The sequence below is a fragment of the Camelus ferus genome, chromosome 14, assembly GCF_009834535.1.
Source record: "Camelus ferus isolate YT-003-E chromosome 14, BCGSAC_Cfer_1.0, whole genome shotgun sequence".
NCBI lineage: Eukaryota > Metazoa > Chordata > Mammalia > Artiodactyla > Camelidae > Camelus > Camelus ferus.
The window spans coordinates 13,616,441-13,630,924 of record NC_045709.1 but is presented as its reverse complement, the minus strand read 5'-3'; the positions used below and the strand labels follow the sequence as shown (position 1 = coordinate 13,630,924).

Here is a 14,484-nt window from a genome sequence, read left to right as displayed (position 1 = left end):
CTGCAGCTGGGCTCATCCACAGACGATTCTGCATATTGTTGTCTGTACACTTGCTTTCTAAGCATATAAAAATAAGTGATCCAAAATGCTAAGGTCGCCTTGTCAAACTGAGTATTCAGGATCTCACTCTTGAAATACCAAGAAGAAATCCCTTCCTCCACATCCCCACTTGGAAAAGAGAATTTAATTAAAAGGTCCCATCAGCAAATCTTACAGCAGTAAGTGAGGGATTGAGAAGTACTCGTGCGTGAGCACGGTCATGTCTGAAGATGCATTAGGAGGTAGGCACACTGCGAGTCATGATGATTAAGAAACTATATATATTGATAATTATCATATAAAATGACATCTGACCACATGATCCAGCAATCCCACTCCTGGGCCTACATCTGGAGGGAACTCTAATTTGAAAAGATACATGCACCCCAATGTTGATAGCAGTACTATTTACAATAATAGCCAAGACATGGAAATGAGCTAAATGTCCATTGACAGATGGCTGGATAAAGAATTGTGATATATATACAATGGAATACTACTCAGCCATAAAAAGAATAAAATAATACCATTTGCAGCAACATGGTTGGACCTGGAGATTGTCATTCTAAGTGAAGTAAGCCAGAAAGAGAAAGAAAAATACCATATGCTATCACTCATATGTGGAATCTTAAAAACAAAACAAAACAAAACAAAAAGACACAAATTAACCTATTTGCAAAACAGAAACAGACTCACAGGCATAGAAAACAAACTTATGGTTATCAGGGAGTAAAGCGGATGCGAGGGGATAAATTGGGATTTCGAGATTTGCAGATACCAACTACTATACATAAAATAGATAAACAACAAGTTTCTTCTGTATAGCACAGGGAACTCTATTCAATATCTGGTAGCGACCTAGGATAAAAAAGAATATGAAAACAAATACATGCATGTATGTATGTGTACGACTGAAACATTACGCTGTATGCCGGAAACTGATGCAACACTGTAAACTGACTATGCTTAATTAAAAAAAAAAAAGCAGATCACTAAGAAGAGGGGGAAATGATGTCTGAAAGGCAAATCCTATTAGCATTTTTTCTTTAGCAACAATCCATTCTCTGTTCCTAACTCTCTTTCAGTGACTTAACTAAAAGTATTTCTGTGGCAACTGGGCAGGCATGAGTGTCCCGCCTGGAGTCCCTTAGCTGAGTGATGCTAAGTGACCCTAACAGAGAGAATGTGTCATGTTCTTCTCACTCCGTGCTCAGGAGAAAACTAGGGAGTGGAAAACATAAAACTAAAGAAGTTAAAACCATTTTTCAGGACTTTGTCAAAAGACCTAGTATTTTTGGGTTCTGTATATTGCCCATTAATTTAAGCATTTTGTTTGGAAACCTGGTCTATGGTATTAAAAATGTTTCATATTAGTTGAAATTTTAGCCACGTATTATTGCATTTGTCTCTTTTTACTTTAATTAAATGATCCAGACCTCTTGAGGAACAAACATTGGCTTTTAGTTTAAAAAGCTGAGCTAGATACCAATGCTTTTTTTGACAGCAGTTTCTAATTAAAGTTACAAGCCGGAAATGCTTGTTGAAGTGGAGATCCCTGATGATTGTAGGACACGCTGAATTTTGCAAACCAGTGTTTTAATACTGAGAAGGATATTGACTGATGAAATGTGTTAAGCAAAAAATTCGACAAGCGATATAAAATGCCAGAAGCTAGAAAATGTTTCTTCTTTTGTTACTGAATTTTCAATAGGCTGCCTCTTTGGTGGGATTTTCATGATTTCCCAGACACAAGGCATTTCTCAATAATGAGTTTGCCTCCTACAATAAAAGTTTTGCTCAATAAAGCATTTCTGTTTTATTTATGCTCTCTCCCATAAAGCGTTCCAAATGAAAGGTTCATTTACCTGGAACTCCCATCTCCCGTAAAAGGAAGTCGAAAGTTAAAAAAAAAAAAAAAGTTAATGAGTTTCCAGGGCTAGCTGTCTCAGTATTATCCGGAAGCCATAAAGAGCAAGGTGAGATCACCGATGATGGCCAGTGCAATTAGCCCTGAGGAGCACTGGCTTCAGGCTTCCAGAGAGCAAGGGAGTGGGCACCAGCGTGACATTCAAGCAGCTGCTGGTGACAAGAGTCAGTGAATCACAAGTGGGAAGGTTTGCAGAAAATGCCTCCAAGAACGTATAAACTCTACCTCCGGTTCCACTTCAGTTTTCTGCTTCAAAAATGTGGCATAAATAAAAGCAAGTTGGGATGAGAGAAGGTAAGGCAGCCTGGTAAGGAGGTCCAGGAGTCTCAGAGGCTGCTGGAAACAGCGGTAGGATCTGCAGAAGGTGCTGAGAAAAATCCAAAGATGGACCCACAACCTGGAAGGTATTGTTGCATGGTCATCAGACTCTTCAGGGAACCAAGACGGGATAATAGGAAGCACATTAGACAGGAAACAAAAGACTCAAGTTTTGTTTTTTGTTTCTATTTTTCCCCCAAGCTACGTCACCTGAAACACTGGGCAAGGGAAACAAGCTCTTTTTTAAAGGACGTGATTGAGCTAAATGATTTCTAAGCTCCTTTTGAAGTGTCATGCGATCTTTAAGTCATGCCTTGGTTATGCAAAGTGACTGTCATTGGTACTTCAAAGCCACCTTTTAGTTAATGGACAAGTGTACATCTCCTTGTCTTCATATGTCTACCCAGGGGCCATCAGTTGGATTAACCTAACTGAAATGAATTCACAGCAAAATTGATTGCTTTTGGCATTATTTTCTTATGTAACTCCTCCTTTAATATTACAACCCTCAATTTACTTTTCATTTATCTTTTAGTTTTCTTTATGAATACTTCATATTATTTATTTCCATTTACAGCCTCGATGTATAAAACTCAACTAAGAGTATGCAAACCAAAATATGTCCTCATTCTGGAAAAGCAGTCCAGGTAACAGGTAGATTTATTGCCTTCAGTTTGGTTAGGTTGGTGATTGCCCAGCGCCTCAGCTTGGCAGAGAAGAGGGAGGATTGAGAGGAAGGGGGACGAGAGAGATGACTCACAGTGTTTATTTAGTTTTGTCATAAATTCCCAAAGCATGAAAATATCCATTATCAAAAGTTAGTAAAATTCACACGGCTAGGGAAAAAGGAATGGTTTGAGGTCACAATTCATTGTGAATCATCTTTCTATGCCTCAGTTTGGATCTAAATATTCAAAGTTGGAGCTAGAGACTTAAAAAGAAATTTGTTTTTTTGACCAGTAGTATATGAGAAAGCTCTTTAACTTATGCCATTTACCCTTTGAATGGTTGCTTTCATGGGAAGCCCAAATCAATGTTAAGCTCCTCTTCGTATCTAAGAAATGATGGTAACAAGATTCTTAAAAATATGTTAACAGTGGGAGGATGCTGGGGGCGCGGGAGGGAGAGCTGGAAGTCAAACTCTTAGAGTGGTCCTCCATTATTTTGGTGGTAGCACAGATGGATCTCTTAAAATATTAGAGCAGGGCCCTACATTTTGTTACAAGTTCCACGGTATCTTAAAACCCAAGATTCCTTCTGCAATTACCTAAAACGAAAATATTAAAGGCAAATGTCTTTTGGGTGTGGCATTTATTTTTTAGACCCAGAAACCCTTCTTAAATTGAAATACTCCTATGAGAGATAGTATGATAAGCTAGTGTAATAATTAATACTTTTTTCAAGGATTGAGTAAATAAATTTCTGACGAAGTTAAGAATAAGATGAGAAAAAGGACAAAACTATTTTGATGGGGAAGGGAGTAAGCCAACCTGGCTTCTCTGAAACCCTTTCCTGTCTATCTCAAGGACAACATCAATTATTTGTCACACTGGTCTCATAGCATCTTGTGTATAAATATATGGTAATGTTAAATATGTCATGCAACATGTATTACGGTAATACGCTCTCATGTCCTTGTCTCCCACATTAGAAATGATGTCCTCAAGGATGGAAGCTATGCCTCTGTACCGCCTCTCACTCTAGCTCCCACTCAGTTACTGGCAGGTGGAACACATACCATGATTGCTTATTAAACTCAAGTCATTCCATTTATTTTATGCCCATTTTATCAAGTTGAACTAATTTTTTAAGAGTGAAATCAAACATTTGGAGTAAAATAATTTCACCCATTCTAAGGTCAGTGATAAAGTCTATAAATGAGGATGAGGACTGCAAGAGAAGGTTGCATTATACTCTGACTTGGGTTTCTAATATCAGATATATGCCCGCACTTCCAGGTTCATGGAGAGACAGTTTATAAGAAAGAACATAACAGCCTTGCCTAACCACCTCTCTGTTTGCTATACTTTCTTGCCAGTCAATTTGTCTTTAGATTAAAATTGTTACTGAGATGACAGGACCATCAAGGCCATTTTCAGGAGAGAGAGCCCCATTCGATGCTGGTAACAATGCTGGTGGGTGATGGAGTTAACAGCATAACTAGATCATAAACTAAGTCAAATAAAATTTAAAATGAATTAATTAATTCTTTAATGGGGATACTGGGGATTGAACCCAGGACCTTGTGCATGCTAAGCATGCACTGTACCACTGAGCTATACCCTTCTGCCCCAAAATAAATTAAATTTTAATTAAATAACTAATATTACTTAGTGATTCTAATATAAAGGCATATTAGAATACTTCCAAAGCAACTTCTCTGAGAAGGTTCAAGTGATGAATGAATGTTAGGGTGGTAATTCCCTAAACATCACTAGGAGAACTTTGAAAATTAGGGAACTGAGTGAGAAAGAAATGAAGAATGACTTCATGACTTCCCAGGTCAGTGGGTTGGCTGGAACAAAGCCTTACCTCCATGCCTCTTGTGTTGGAATTGCCTGAACTCTTGCTTTCCAATTTGAAAGACACTGTCATGGGAAGTATGATCTTCCAGTAGAACAGAGGCACGGCTCTGAGTGGTCCTAATATTTTTTAAAACCACAACTTCTTGGCATTTAACATGATTGAAAGAGGAATCAAGACGTTGAGCAATTGAACCTATTCTGGAATCACTGTTCTTGAATACGGCACAGCATTTTCAAGCTATAAATTTTGTTCAATCACTTAGTTGAGGCATTTTAATCAAACATTCTATGCTCTGCGCAGGGACCTATATTAGGCAGTGAGAATAGAAGGTGACTGAAACAGACCCCTTCCCTCCAACCCAGAGAGAGAAACAGACAATGAGAAAGTCATGTCACAAGTGCCCAGAGGCTGGAATTCTGAATAGAGCCCAGAGTTAAGGGTCTACAAGAGAATGTGCTAATTCCCTGATCCCTGACTGGTGGGGCTGGGAGATGCCTGTGTGAAGTGTGCTTCCTCTTAAAATCACAGTGACTGCCCTCGGTGGAGGATATGGGTTTGGGAAGCCATAGTTAATCCCAGTTAACCAGGCAGTTTCTTAGACACAGTAGCTGTGTAGTAAATGTTCACTGAATGCAACCAGGAGGAACCAAAAGGCTAAAACGCAAAAATATTCAGTAAGGAATCCAAACAGACTCAAGCACACAATTGAAACAAACAGGAATGCTAGCATGCTGTGTTCTTACCCCTATGGTTCCAAAACTTTCTGGCTTTCTTCTCATCTTTTTCTTGCACAGGTGGGTCCATATCCATTTGATCAGGTACCAGAGAGACTTGGGGCTCGGGATGACGTTGAAGGGAGTAGGCAGGGTGCCCCCTTCCTCAAAATAACTCATCCAAAGCTTTGTTCGAGCAAATTTCCACTCTATGTCTGCATGGTCCTGAGCAGGAAAAGATGACAACTGCTGACAGGTTTCTTAATTAATAAGGTGAGAGAACCCTCACAGAGAGCCGGTAACCTGACTTTGAGTGGCTCTTGGAACATTAATTAAGTTGCTTATCAAAGCACCGCCGACTCCCAGAGATAGTCACCTGGATGTTTCAGACAACGGCTGACCATGGAGAGGAGTCCCCGCTCTCTTGTCACTTTTCACCCCTCCCTCTTCTCGGAAATGGACATGTAAAGTAATTCCATGTCAAAGAGACTGCAGTGGTGAGTGGTGAGTGGTGACTTGATGATGAATCCTCACTTCTCTCAGTGTCATTAGATTCTGGCCACGAGTGGGGCTTTATGTCTTACCCAAGGCCTTGAACCCCGACCTAGGTGCATGCTCACAGATTAGAATTCTGGTGTTTCCAGGAAAAGTCCTGCTTGATATGCTTCCATGTGAATCCACCTCATTCACCTTGAGGCAACAGGAATAAACTCAGAGAGAAGTTCCTCTAACAAATGTGTAAGAGGGCCTCTGACACGGTATTGACCTTGACATAAACTTGGCCAAAGAGGAGCATGGCTAGCAGCTGCCTGCAAGCCTGAGGCCTCCGCCCAATTATTTATTAATGATTCCACTTTGTGAGTCTCCTGGAAAAACTTAGGAACATTTGTGGCAATGAGATATGGGCCAGCCACTCTCCTCTTAAATTAACCACAAAGCTTATTTAAGAAGAAAATCTGGAAAGTAGGAGGTGGTAGAAACTAGGCAAACACACATTTTAAGAATTCAAAATAGTTCATGTTAACCCATTAATATTATCCAAACAAACTCAGAATTTCGAGTAGACTACTGGCCTATACTTTGTTCTGAGAGTCCTCACTCACTGTCTGCTGATGAATGCAGATGTTGTGCATACATTTCTCCTCTGAACAGTGCGGATTGTAGTCTAGACACTGGGCAGACTGTGCTTTCAACAGGCATCACCGTATCCAGAAAACGCCTGGTCTTCGTTAGCAAATGTTTGATTGATGGATGGATCGATTGTTGGAAGCACAGTTTCCCTCCCTTGTTCTCTCCTCTTCCCTTTCGACCTCGTACTCCATCTTTCTTTCTAAGCAAGCTTATCGAGTCTGCTTTAATGAAGAAATGCAGATATGGTTTGCTGCAGTCATGGGGAACGGGACTGAGTGAAATTGGCTTAAGGTCATAAAGAGGCAGTCACATAGATGACATGTTAGCCAGTGAGTAGCTTCAGTTCCTTCTGATTCTCAGGGAGTCACAAGTTCAGGACTATCCTGACCTCATTCTGTTCTCTTCCTGCTGCCACAAAGCAGACTCTTCCCTTGTTCAAGGTTTGGGATTCTGAAAGGGTCTGTAGCAAAATCTCTAATGGTTAGAAAAACGAGGTGAAAAGTTCCAGGCCCGTGATGGCTAAGTCATCTCGCTACCCACCTTCTAACTCGTAGTCAATATTTAAAGCTTTGCTTAGGTACTTCCTCTCCTAGGACCCTGCCTTGACTCCTATCAGTCTCAGCCGCCTCCTCCCCCAAGTCCATATCGTGGTCCTCTTTTCTGTACTTGTCTCAATATTGAAATTACTGAATTTTTTTCCCTACTGCATGACTTTTTCCTTGAGGCCAGGGACTTCATTCTTCTGTGTGTCCCTAAAGTCAACCATATTCCTGGCATATACTAGTGCACAATAAATATTTGATCTACAAACAAAGGAGTGAATGAGAAGCAGGCTTCAGACATGGGCTGCATGATCACTTTTGCCTTTCAATGACTGCATTTCCCCCTTTTTTTTTCATGCTTTACCCTAAAGATCTGAGTAAGGGGTAGCAGGACAAAAAGAGAGACTTTGGGGTAGATCCCGCCACTGTGGGGCAAGTGAAAATCAAACACTTGGCATGTTCACGCTCCAAGGAGGCATCGTGTGCAGGATGCTGGGGGAACACCTGTCTCAGGTTCTCAGTGCCTGCTCCCCTCTCAAGTAGCTTTAGAGTTTGGGCAAAACAAAAATTGAGGTTTGAAGATCATTCTCATCTTTATAAGAAGTCACCTAGAAGGACACACCTTACCCTGAAGCAAAAAGAAAACATTATACTATTCTTGAATAATATTCTCTTCTTGATGAAATTGATGCATTTAATAGCATCCGAATTGTATATACAGCTTCTCTGTATATAGCTTGATAATTAGAGGCTTTCTAATATTTTTGGAAAGGTGATCTGGAAAATAGAATCCACATTTTGCAAATGTGTTGACGAGAGGAATACAGAACTTTTGAAGAAAAAAATATATATATTTGGACTACCTATGTATATATATGGACTATCTAAAAAGTTTCAGTTTGTGAGCTGCTTAAATGGAGTTCCACAAATTCAGATCTTTAGCCTCAAATCCTAGGACCTAGGTGTATTCAGTGGGAACATTTTAGTCTCGGAATCAGTAAATGAAAATCATTTATTCTTGTGGTTTATGCAGTTTTTCATCTGTGACAGGTGTCTTGCTTTCCATAAAGGACGTTTAAATAAAATTCAGAGTTCTGCTTCTCAAAATAACAATAATAACACCCCAGAGGCTTAGCAATAGATTCAAAGATGCAATATAATTGCAGTTATTTATGGAGTACAAGGGTAGCCTGTAATTATTCTTATAAGATACTACTTGTCTAAAGTATATATATGTAAGTCTTAAGGAATATATTTCATTCCAGTGTGGGTTTGTGCTGTCACTATTGCTAACGGCCGTAGACATGTATCACTCGTACGCAAGCTCAAGGGGATAAAGGGCTTAGCTTCCTTGTTCATCACCGTTATCTTTCGTTCCTCGACCAGTACTTGGCAACAGAGTAAGCACTCAGTAAGGATTTATTGAATAAATAAATAAGCTAAGCTGTTTGGATTCCAGAGTTTCAAATAAAGACATATGGTACTGTGTATTCTGCTACACAACTCAAGGTTACTCCTACATGGGTTTTTTTTTCCCCCCTCTAGCCTTTAAGAAACTGAAAATCTTGTGCTTTTTCCCTCAGACTCCTCTCTGAGCTGGCTCTGGTATCTTGCTAAATCGGCATGAGTTTGCTTACATCAAGGCTCTAGATTAGATGGTCAAAGACAATGCAAAACTTGGGCACTGCACTGAGTTTCTGCATAAAGACGAATTGCTTGTTCATTATCCATGGCTCACTTACTGTCTGCCACAGCCCATGACTGCCTGGCAGGAGAAGTTGAGTTTATTTTATAATCATCCATAATAGAGAAAAAAACCTAAATTTGTATGTAGCCAAATATGGTGATACTGCGCAGAAACTTCTAATTAACTATTGATATTATAATTCTAATTCATCTCATGATTCAACCCAATGGCAGACTGCATTTCCAATGATAATAGGATGGAGTACAGCAAGGAAGAACACGTTCTAGGGGAAAACTTATTCAACTTACAGCAATAAGTTGGTAGGAATTATTCATCATGGCTATTAGCATGTTGAGCAGGACAACCAGAGAGATGATGTTGTACGTCCCAAACATGGTGGCGCCAACAAACTCGGTGAATTCGTGCTGAGCTTTGACATTGGTCACATATAAGTTGATGAGACCAAATATTGACCAAAACAGGGACTGCAGTGTCTCAAATAACCTGGAATAAAGATAAAATGACACTCATAGCTACATTAACAGAACCATTATGCAATACAATACAACACAACAAGAGAATATGATTACTATTAGGTTATATTTGATTGATTTAAAATAAACTTGATAAAAAGAATCAGAGAAAATTGTTTTCATCACACTAGCACAAATAATGTTCTTAATTTTCCTAAGAGCTTTGAAAACTATTTAGTTTCCTGAGCAGGGATGACAAATAAAACCCACAGCCTGTTTGCGTATGGCTCTTGAGTTAAGAATGGTTTTTCCTTTTCCCACTGGTTGGAAAGAAATCAAAAGAAGAGTGATTATTTTGTGACTGTGAAAATCATAGAAATTCACATTGCAATGCCAATAAATGAAATTTTCTGGAAACACAACCATACCAGTTCCTTTCTGCGTTGTCTATGGTTTCTTTCATGTTAGGAAGGCAGAGGTGAGCAGTTGCAACAGAGAGCTTATGGCCCACAAGACCTAAAATATTTATGACTGTCCTTGTCATAGCAAATTTACAAACCCCTGTCCCAGGGCACTGAGTAATAGTTAATAAATGATACATCCTTAGGCTTAGTCTTTGAAAAATATAAGTTCTTCTACCTGATTTTGCTGTTGGCTGTAGGAGGATTAAAAATAATGTTATCGTTATGAATTTCCACATTTAGAATTAAACTTGCACAGAGTGAATCCTGCCCGATGACACAATGTCTCAGAATGCTCAGATAATAAAACTTGCTGCTTCCTTTAGCAAGTATTAGGGAATGTGTTATTCATTCCTTAACTTACTCCCAAAATGGGGTAAGAGGAATAGTATCTGAACCCAAATGAAGAATTGTTTCAGGAGGACCATGATAACACCTTCATGTCATAAAAAGTCAACAGAACTCTTATACTCTTTGAGAAATGGTTAAAATAAGATTGTAGTTAAATTATATTTTAAGAACAAACCCACAAACTATCTTCACACTCGGCTTGGTGAGCAAGGATGTAGGATTTCAGTGGTCAAGTGTCCCAGGAAGAGCCAGTTCACATGAGGCCAGTGGGTGATGGTATGGCCTGATGTGAAAAGATAAGCCTGAACTGTCAGATTTCCTCTCCATGGAAGTTTATCCTAGAAAGAGCAAGATAATGAGGTAGCTGTGAAAAGGGGCTGAAGCGCTGGGAGTTACTGTGTAGAATCAGGATCACTGGAGTTATAAGAAGTCAGAGGTTGGAGACAGCATAAGCTAAGAAGCAGAGAATTGAGAATGAATATGCCCTCCGCTAATAAGGAAACACTGAAGGGGATTACACACAGAGCAGCTGAATCACGTTAACATTGGTTCTCGGAGTGAAAAAGTCCCATAGTCCAGCTGGATGTCCACTCCTGCTCTTCCAGAAGCCAGGGCTTGCTCTGGGCTCTGCCGTTGGTAAGATCAGTTGTTGCTCAGAGGATCAAAGGACTGTAAGTCTGCGAGTGATTCTTGTACCAAACTCTTGTTACTTGAAACAATCCATGAATTTCTGTTCTGTATAAAAAGGAGAATCTAACTAAGGATGCCTTAACTGGTGTTCAGGACTTCTTTTCTCAAATATATTGTTTTTTTTTTTTAAAGTAAACAATTTCATTTTTTTAATTGTATAATAAAATTTTAATGGTAGGATATGAATGTAATTATTTATGTATTGACTTATTTTGCTGGAGCTGTTCAACTCTTCAGGAGGCAAATTATCATGAAGATTTTGGGGTGATTAACCTCAGTCAGCCCTTGACTTGCCAGGAGATTGTACATTGTGAGGAGCTGACCATGTATTTTTATTTTTATTTTTCAATGTATTTTATTTTTATCGATTTATTTATTAATAAAATATTAATATAGTTTATTTATTTATTTTTAAATTGAAGTATAATTGATTTACAATGCTGTACTAGTCTCTGGTGTGCAGCATAGTGATTCAGTTATACATATGTATATTCTTTTTCATCATAAGTTAATACAAGCTATTAAATATAGCTTCCTGTGCTATCCAGTAGGGCTGGTTGTTTATCTATTTTGTTTGTAGTAGTTTGACCATGTTTGCCTTTTTTCTTTTCTTTTCTTTCTGGAACATGTATTCTTAAAGGACAACCAGATGTCAGGTTATAACATTGTCAGGGAGAGTTTAATCTAATTTGCCGGCCCCAAACAAAGGCCACTAGAAGTTCTTTTTCGAAAAATTCCTCAGAAAAAAAGTAAATTTGACCCAAGGCCATGAGGTCTTTATTTTTAGTAACTTTAAGGACAATTTCTAAAATTAATGACAGTGTCATTGGATCCAATGTGAAATGATTTTGTTCTTTTTTTCTAAATAGTGTATCTTCTCACTGTGAATATACATATATAATTCAACTGGTTTTCCCCTGACATCAATAGCAGTTCAGAGAGAGAGCAGAAGTTACATAACATGAGAGATATAATAAATTATATAAAATGTTGCCACATAAATCCCGTAACAGTTACTTTCCTAAATGTTCAAACGAGAAGGTGATGTGGAATAAAAGAATGGTTATGGCTGACTAATACTGATTTGCTTTTGTATAAATAAGAACTATTAATCATTAAGAAATATTAGCAAACCCATTGGCAAAGCATTTATTTACATTGTTAATTAAAATTTGAAAATGAGAAAATTCAAAACAAGATGACATTTTGTGATTAACTCTGAATTTCATTCTTATTTTTATTTTCCTTTCATTTTTTTCAGTAGAATGAATCAGAAGTAAAATTGTCAGGTTAGTTCCACTTAATCAGAATTAAAGAAGATCTGAGGTGGTAACTGAGTTCTGGGTGCTGTGTGGAAGTTCCTTCTGGATGACAAAGCATGGACTCAGAAGGAGGTGGCAGCAGATATGGATGGGGTGGCCTCGGCAAGCACTCTGCATCAGGGCACAAAGTGCAAAACAACGGGGGATGGTGAGAGACGGAGCCTGCCAAACGGCCCTCCATCAGAAACCCAAGAGGCCAGCCAGAAGACAGACACCATCCAAGAAATTTGTCAGAAGCAGCTTCCAATCTATGAAGGGGGAGGTTGGTGGATTCCACCATTGTAAATCCCTGGTCCTCGTTGCCAGAGGCAAATGCCCAAGTCAAGGATCCCAAGTGGGTGGAGAAGGACATGGTCTCATAGGAAAACTGAGACACAATCCATGGCCATTAGTCACCAGGATGTTGCTGCAAGAGGTTTCCCTGAACTGGGCAAGAAAAAGCCCCAGGAAGACGACAAGGCTGAGCAGGCTCGTTGGGCTGGGGGACCGCTGCTTAAGCCCAGAATAGACGGGCTGGGAACAGGCCATGAAAGGACACGGGGGAGCTGAGATGAACTTTGTTTTCTTTATGATTCATCGTTTGTATCAAATCAATTTCTGAATGGATTTGAGGCAGCTAAGGCTGTGATGAAAACTTATGTACAAATAATCAGATGCTGGTGAATTAAAATGGGGTTTTTTAATACTGGGATCAGAGAAAAAACATATGCAGAATTGAACCAACAAGAATATTTTCACCAAAAGTGATTCTGCTTATTGATTTCCTCCCACTTGAGAAATGACTGTACTCTCTTAGATTCCATAAAATTCTGTAATGGCTGCCTGACTTTTAAAGTCATCTACAAAATGACCACGTGTTCATAGGTGTTCACTGTGTAGAGAAAAATCACTTAACTTCTTAATTCATCTGTAAATTCACTGCGTGTCTCACAGTGGCCTGTGAGCAGGGAAGCAGGGAAGAAATGGCCATGGACATGGAGAGGCGTTTTCTATCAGGGCTGTGTGAGCGAGGAACACGGTGGTCATGAACCTGTGCTGTTAACGAACCTGACTGTGAGAATGACCAGAGCTCGACACGAGACAAGTCCAGATGCTCATCAGATGTAAGAGCACAGAAAGTTTCACGTGCATCATAATAATGGTTTAGATTAGCCTTAGGTCTCTATTTTGAATTGTTTCTGCCTGCTTAGATTTTTGTGTAGGGAACCCCAGGATAAAAGAGACATGTGAAAGGACTTTAGTATCTGGAAAACGCCTGAGAAAAGATTAAAAAGCATTTGGATTTTCTTCCATGATTGGTTTTACGTACATTCCCTCTCTTAATGTCCTTGTAAGCTGTCAATGGACACAAGTTTCCTTTTTATTTCACATTTTAAAACAGTATATATAACTGTCTTTTATATGAGGTCATTTAAAAGGAAAGACCATTTTACTAAAACTTAAAATAAATGTACTGGATATTTCTGTTTCTGCACTAAGCACATTTTTTTCTTTGCAAGCACTTGTCACGGTTCAAATTCAATATGTAACACACTCAAAATTCTGCCCAACATTTCCGACAGAAATGTCTGTCCGACTTACGTTGAAAATGCATTGTTCTGCTTTTCACATCGTATGCCTTTGCAGCTTAACCCTTTTGTTTCTTCGTAATAGAAGTACAACTGATTTAGGCCGTTTGCAAATGCTAGCAGCACCAGGCAGTAGATGAACAGAAACTTCAGAATGTCCAGGAGCATTCTTCCCAGAGAGATCTGCAGGGGCCCCAGGTGAGAATTTGCAGTGAACAGTGAGATCAGGCGCAGGGAACTGAATATGTTTGCAATCGCAAATAAAGCTTCAGCCACCAGAGTGGGGTGCCACATGTCCCACGATTCTCGGGGATTAAGAGCACTGTACTGGAGGAAAGAGAGAAACAAAGGGAAAATAAAACATAAAAGAAGCGCATACAAACAGATAACGTCAAGTTCGGGCCAGGGTGATTTCTCAGGGAGGTCCAGGACAGCCGCTGCCTATTGTGCAGAAGCTGTGTCCCCCTTGATGGGGACAGCAATACTAACCCACCCCCAAAATAAGAATTTAGTAACGGAAGTTATAACTTATGAGCTTTAATCACGGTAACCTTCCTGGTCTGTCCTTGCCCATTTGTGATGTTTGTGAATCTGTGAATTACATCTGCCCTTGATCTTTCCAGTGGAACTTAGAAAAAAAAAGGAAAGGAAACTATTACATATGAAAAAGAAGAGTCTGATTTTACTTTGGGGGAAAAAGACCAATAGGATAATAACAAAGAAAACTACATTGTAA

The 14,484-nt window shown here is 39.2% G+C and overlaps 1 protein-coding gene and 1 long non-coding RNA gene across 6 annotated transcripts in view; one reads left to right on the top strand and one right to left on the bottom strand.

Moving 5' to 3' along the window:
- Positions 1 to 13,734, top strand: part of LOC106729342 — a 65,157-nt gene extending 51,423 nt beyond the window's left edge. The window contains exon 5 of the long non-coding RNA XR_004325696.1: positions 12,120 to 13,734. This is a non-coding gene — a long non-coding RNA (uncharacterized LOC106729342). The remainder of the gene's footprint in view (positions 1 to 12,119) is intronic.
- Positions 1 to 14,484, bottom strand: part of TRPC4 (transient receptor potential cation channel subfamily C member 4) — a 170,706-nt gene that overhangs the window by 11,366 nt on the left and 144,856 nt on the right. For all 5 annotated transcript variants that reach the window (XM_032496268.1, XM_032496266.1, XM_032496267.1 and 2 more), the window contains 3 exons: positions 13,762 to 14,075; positions 9,192 to 9,387; positions 5,554 to 5,748 (listed from right to left, as the gene is read on the bottom strand). In XM_032496268.1, coding sequence (XP_032352159.1) covers positions 5,554 to 5,748; positions 9,192 to 9,387; positions 13,762 to 14,075 — 705 coding nt within the window. The remainder of the gene's footprint in view (positions 1 to 5,553; positions 5,749 to 9,191; positions 9,388 to 13,761; positions 14,076 to 14,484) is intronic.